At 36.5% G+C, this 5,898-nt stretch overlaps 1 protein-coding gene across 1 annotated transcript; it reads left to right on the forward strand.

Moving 5' to 3' along the window:
- Positions 1-2,547: 2,547 nt before the first annotated feature.
- LOC104077872 (retinoblastoma-associated protein-like) lies at positions 2,548-5,898 on the forward strand (the record flags this gene model as incomplete). The annotated part of the gene is made up of 7 exons (XM_009579271.1): positions 2,548-2,635; positions 3,278-3,394; positions 4,090-4,146; positions 4,235-4,266; positions 4,344-4,420; positions 4,629-4,831; positions 5,653-5,898. Coding segments are annotated over 7 exons (820 nt in total), but the record flags the coding sequence as incomplete, so codon positions are not given.

A 5,898-nucleotide genomic window follows, 5' to 3' on the forward strand; every position in this document is an offset into this window, starting at 1 on the left:
CCCACCCCCACCCCACCCTCGCATTGGGAACATGAACATTTCAGAGTGCCAACATATTTTGGTCTATTGGGAAAATGGACAGATATGAGTTGGAGATTGTTTGATCTACAATCAAATGCAGAAAAACTGCAAGCTTGAATTCAGTTAACCAAAGGAAAGGAGATTTGCATGTACCATTTTTCCCTTGTGCCACGTAGTTCTTTGACAAAATCAGTGTGGTTTTGCCTGACAGTACTTGGAAATTCCTGGACACTCAAGAACCAACCAGCTGTGTCACTGCAATGCCATGTGCTATGTGGAGAGACAGAGAAGTGTTCGCACAGGCACTCATTCTTAAGGTGTCAGTTTTAATAAAATTGGACAGTGAAGTTCTTGTTCCATGCTTGTTGTATAAATGCCTTTCATTTTAGCATGCTGTAGAGGTGAGAGAAGTTAAAATATTGTACGCTTAATTATTATTTCAGATTTCTCAAATGAGTAAAATTATTTTTGTATTTATTAAAAATACTTCTGCAGTGTTTATATGCTTGGAAGAATGAATTAGACTCTGGTCTCGTGTATCCGCTACAAATCTACTAAATGCCATCTGCAGAAACTGTTTTCTAGCCAACAGAGCAGTGAGGTTCTGAAAGCTTCTTCATAAAAATAATAAAAGGAGATATGCAATTGAGATAGATATTGATCAGTATATGAAAGAACTTTTAATCGCCTGTGACTGTGAAAGGCTTTATTTGATTGCCTTTGTGGTCCCTTTTAGTCTTATGCTTCTAATCTTTAAATGCCAGTTATGCTTTTTTAGCCATAAAGGCATCAGCTTGCCTGTCAGGTTCCCAGACTGAATGTGCGGTATCAGGAACTAGACCATCTATAACGTGCAGTGTATTTAACAAGGCGGCCATTGACAACAAATCCCATTTTTAACAAATGTAGATAGCTTGTTATTGAGACGTTTAGGTTATACTAGCATTAAAGAAAGCCCTCTAACACTGTGGAAGATGCTTCATTAAAGTTCTTGACATGGAAGTCTTATTAAGAAAGTCCAGGAGTTTCTGCATTGCTAAAAATTTGAAATGTACTAAACCCACTTTGATCTTGGGAGGAGGTCTAGTGAAATATTTGGATTCTCTCCATCCATGCTTGGGCTTTTCTCTGAGTTTTCCAAAAGTGATGCTATTTAAGGCAGTTCAAGTGAAGGCTTATTCACCAGGAGTGTTTGGGGCTGTAGTAACTGTTTTTCATAAAGCCACAGAACTGTCACTAGATGGCAGTAAACCTTTGATCACCAGCATAGACTGGAAAGTGTATCATTAACTCTCCCTGCATTAAGTAGAACCCCTTACAGGTTATGTTGAAAGCACCATATTTATTACTTTGAATCTTCTTACAATGTCTTCTTTCTGGACCTAGACACTTAGGATCTGCTCTAAAGCCCCCTGAAATTGGTGAGAATCTAATAATTTTCATGGATTTGTATCTGGTCATTTACATGGAAAGCAATAGATAAAGTGGGTGTAAGTACTAGTTCAGAGCATAAGAAGAATGTGTTGTGTGTTTTCATTTTATTTTTTTCCACTATCCTTATGCTTTTCCTTATCACTAGTGGAGTTTTGGCAGAAGTGATTTTACCACAACCTTCTAAAAAGTAGGTTAGAGAAAAATGCATCTTTGCACTGCTACAGTTGTAATCATTGAATGTATTTTTCTTCTTTCTCCACTTATTTTCTGAGTGATATCAGCCAAATTGAGGTTAAATAGCACAGAAATTTAAAACAAGCAAACAAACAAAAAAACCCTACCAAACCCAAAAACCATAATGAAAAATTCAGAAAGCAACAATACCACTGGAAGAATCAAACTGTTTCTTAGATGTTAGGAGAGAAATTAATATACTAACCTTTCTAAAAGAATAGAAGTGTAATGCTATTGCTTGATGCCCAACTTGAAATATGTTTAAAAAAAAGCCAGGTCACATTAGTGCTTATGGACGTACTGGATATATTATTAGTTGTGTGTGTATGTGCAAATAATAAAGGCAGAACAATACATGATATCCCCAAAAGTTGGAAACGGGGGCTGTTTAGATGCTAGCTCATGCACATATCTTCTTGTCCTGTATGACAAGATCATTATTGTTTTCCCACCTATAGATACTTCAGTCACCTCCTGGATAATACATGCTGTTTGAGAAGGGGCCATGTTCTGTTGTCTTAAAATACTGATCTTTCTGAAAGTCATGAAAAATGTTTGTCATCAGGATTTCAGTTCTAGAAGAGAAACTGAAAAATGCTTTCTTCAGAGAGATAACACACTCACCCTAACAAAGCATTTAACTTTGTGGAATAAACAACAGGATCCTATGCACTTGTCTTCAAAGTATTCTTAATTCTTTAAATTATTACAGCTTTTCTGAAATACTGCTGTTACTTGGGTTAGCTTTAGTAGTTTCTATGTTAAGACATTCGATATGTTTGTAGAATTGCTGTTCAGTTTCTGGAAACTGTCAAGCCAACCTTAATGTTTATTATGCATTTTATTGTATTTTTCCAGAGCTGCAATGAATAACATTCAACAATTGATTATGATTTTAAACTCAGCAACTGATAAACCATCAGATACTCTCAACATATATTTCAATGTAAGTGACTAGAAGGAAGATTTGTGAAGGATTCTTGGAATTATCACTCAAGTAAAATATACACCTATAGATCTGATGCACGCATTTTGGGCAACTCCGTTATTAACAACCGTTTTTTGAAGAAGTACATTTTAATTGGGATGGTTTAAATGTAATTACTCATTTTTAGAAAGCACTTCTAACTAATGTGTACTGGAACCTTATAAGTTCTTAAATCTTTTTGTTACTGAACTAAATATTAAGATTTTTTTATGTACGTATAAGATGGAAAAAGAAGGGGATATAAAAGGGAGACAAAGAAGAGAAGGAGAATGTACTCAGAAGATCTCATGTCCGCATTCAGCAACTTAAGCATATTTCTAACTTTAAAGACATTAACGTTGGTGGTACTACTTGCATATTAGTTGGGTTAGTTGCAGCTAGTTGCATGTGAGACATGAAGTTGTAGTTACTGGACATTGTTGAAAGTATACAATGATTCTGTCTTTTTTTAAATATTCCACTTTTATTTATGCTGATGAGCTGATTGAGAGATGTTACAAAGTGAAGCAGGACTCACGTGATAAAATCATTAAAATGTTTTTGAAGTAAAATGTCCTTTCTTTGCCTTTCCTTCCCCTGCCCTTCTTCCTGTACTTTTAGAATTGCACAGTGAACCCTAAGGATACTATCCTGAAAAGAGTGGAAAGTCTTGGCCACATCTTCAAAAATAAGTTTGCTGAAGCAGTTGGACAGGGATGTGCTGAAATTGGCTCACAGGTAACTAGCATTTTGGTTGAGTATTACTCATTTGAACTCTGTTGGTACTAGCTAATGTGAGACCTGACTTACTGACTGTCCTCCTTCAGTGCAGATCAATAATGGTAAAAAGTAACAATATTCTCTTCAACTTGAGGAACGGACAGGTATTTTTTTCTAAAGCGCTGTAAAGATAGTATTCAACAAATTATTCTTAATGTATAAGGAGCAATAGGAAATTTGGGTGGAAATATGTTGGGAATACTTTAATGAAGTATGGGAAAATTGCTGGGCAAAATACATTTAGTGAAATGTGTATTTGCATTCATTAAGGTAACAGCCTAGAACTGCAAAAGGTGACTCACTTCCTTATAAAATCAGTAGGCCAGCTGTGCGTTCAACAAGGATTTTGGAAAACAAATCCAACGAAATTTGTACTCGACAGTCTCCTGTCTGTCAGCCCTGCTTTTTATCCTGTTAGCTGTGAATCAACAGAAACACTTGATTAAGTCTTCATGTGGTTGGGGTAGTCACAAACCTTAGTAGCCTTTGAGGCCTCTCCAGCACTATTGGCAAATGGAACTGGGGACAATGACTTCTTTATAGTGGCTCTTACAAAAAATGGAAATGTTCTGAGTTGTTAAAACACGAGAGTCTGCCTGTTGTAGTCTGTTAAAACTTCTTTTAATATTCTTGAATTTCTTCTTTTTTAACAGAGATACAAGCTTGGAGTACGTCTGTATTTCAGAGTAATGGAGTCTATGCTAAAGTCGGTAAGTTTAGTACTGGTAGCTTAATACTGGCGTTGCATTTACAAATACTAAGAATATTCACACGTTTGGTTTGATTTATATATTTCAGGAGGAGGAGCGCCTCTCAGTACAGAATTTCAGGTATCTGCCCCTAACTTGTTATTGCAATCTGCTATTTTAGTGTTAGGACAAGTATTGATAACTTTCTTTCTCCTTAGCAAACTTCTGAATGATAACGTCTTCCACACATCTCTTCTGGCGTGTGCTGTTGAGGTTGTCATGGCTACATATGGCAGTAAGTTGAATCTAAAGTCCTAAATAGCGTTGTTATTTATTGATAATTACTGCCATTTGTTCTAATATGTGAAATATAGTAAATGGCAAAAAAAAAGTGCTCACTGAAATTTCTGAACTAGCAGTGATTCAATAAATACAAAAAGGAAAAAACATCAGAAGTGAAAGAATGTAGTACTCCTGATAATTTTACTCCATTTTCCCTGCAGGAAATGCTTCACAAAGTGATGGTACCAGTGCTGAAACAGACTTGTCTTTCCCATGGATTCTCAATGTATTTGATTTAAAAGCTTTTGACTTCTACAAGGTGATTGAAAGCTTTATTAAAGCGGAACCAAGCCTAACAAGGGAAATGATAAAGCATCTAGAACGCTGTGAACATCGAATTATGGAGTCTCTTGCTTGGCAATCTGTAAGTAATGCTTTAAAGTAGTATTTGTCCTTGTATAACGTGCATATCTAGAAAAAGGAAATCACACTGAACTCAATAAAACAAGTTGTGGTCTTGCTGAGATTTATTTCTAGCAAAATAAATTACAAGAGCAAAACAAGATTAGTTTTGGCATGTGTTCAGGTTTTGAAAAAAAGAAGTATATCAGAGGAAGAAGTTGACATAGCTCTACTGATTTATGTAATTGTAAGCCAACATCACCTTACTAGTCTGGCATGAATCTTAAGGGTAATACCCTTAAACGGTATTTTGGTGCCAAAGACAAAGCAATAAATTCTGTGCTTTTATTTGTAAGTTAATTTTTATCCAGTTGCTCTTCCCAGTTGGCAATAGGGCCTTAGTTCTGTGCATCTGGTATGTTTGTTAATAGTCCTTAAAATATTGATTCGCATTGTCCTTTGCACTTCAGTCACTTTAGTATTTTTGGATGCCATTAAAATAAAATGCGGGGAGGTTGGGTTGTTTTTTTAGGCTGGATCTCAGCAAATCAAACATTGTTTCTTTATATTGTATGTTACTTATAAACCAAAAATATGCTATTAATGCCACAAAAGAGGGGACTATAAAGACTGCTAATTTTGACCAGAGAGACAAAAAGCGACAAAAAGAACCCGTCCCGTATCCTATGGTTCTGGGAAGTTCGAAAAAAAACAGAATGCCATAGCTAATGGGATAGTTTAATTGTGAAGCAAGTTTTCTTTTCAGAGTAATTTGCATTTGGTTTGCTTATGACTTCAGAGTGAAAAGTCAACAGTTTTCTAGTACGGGTGATGCTTTACCAGGCTGTGGGGTTATACACCTGGATTCGGGGAACACTGTTGTGCCTGAGCAGCGGGAGCCCCATCCATGTTCAGGTTTCTAGCTCAGGAGAAGCATGCTGGCCGCAGGGGTGTATGGAAGCAATTGCCGTGCTTCAGACTGAATCTGGTGGACCGCCTTGTGCCAACCGGCTCTTGCCACTTAATTTCCTTTGCCGACACAGGCAATGGGTACACGTCAGGCAGTTCCCTGAATATGCCCTGTTATGA

The sequence above is a fragment of the Fulmarus glacialis genome, unplaced genomic scaffold (assembly GCF_000690835.1).
Source record: "Fulmarus glacialis isolate BGI_N327 unplaced genomic scaffold, ASM69083v1 scaffold15496, whole genome shotgun sequence".
NCBI classification, from domain to species: Eukaryota; Metazoa; Chordata; class Aves; order Procellariiformes; family Procellariidae; genus Fulmarus; species Fulmarus glacialis.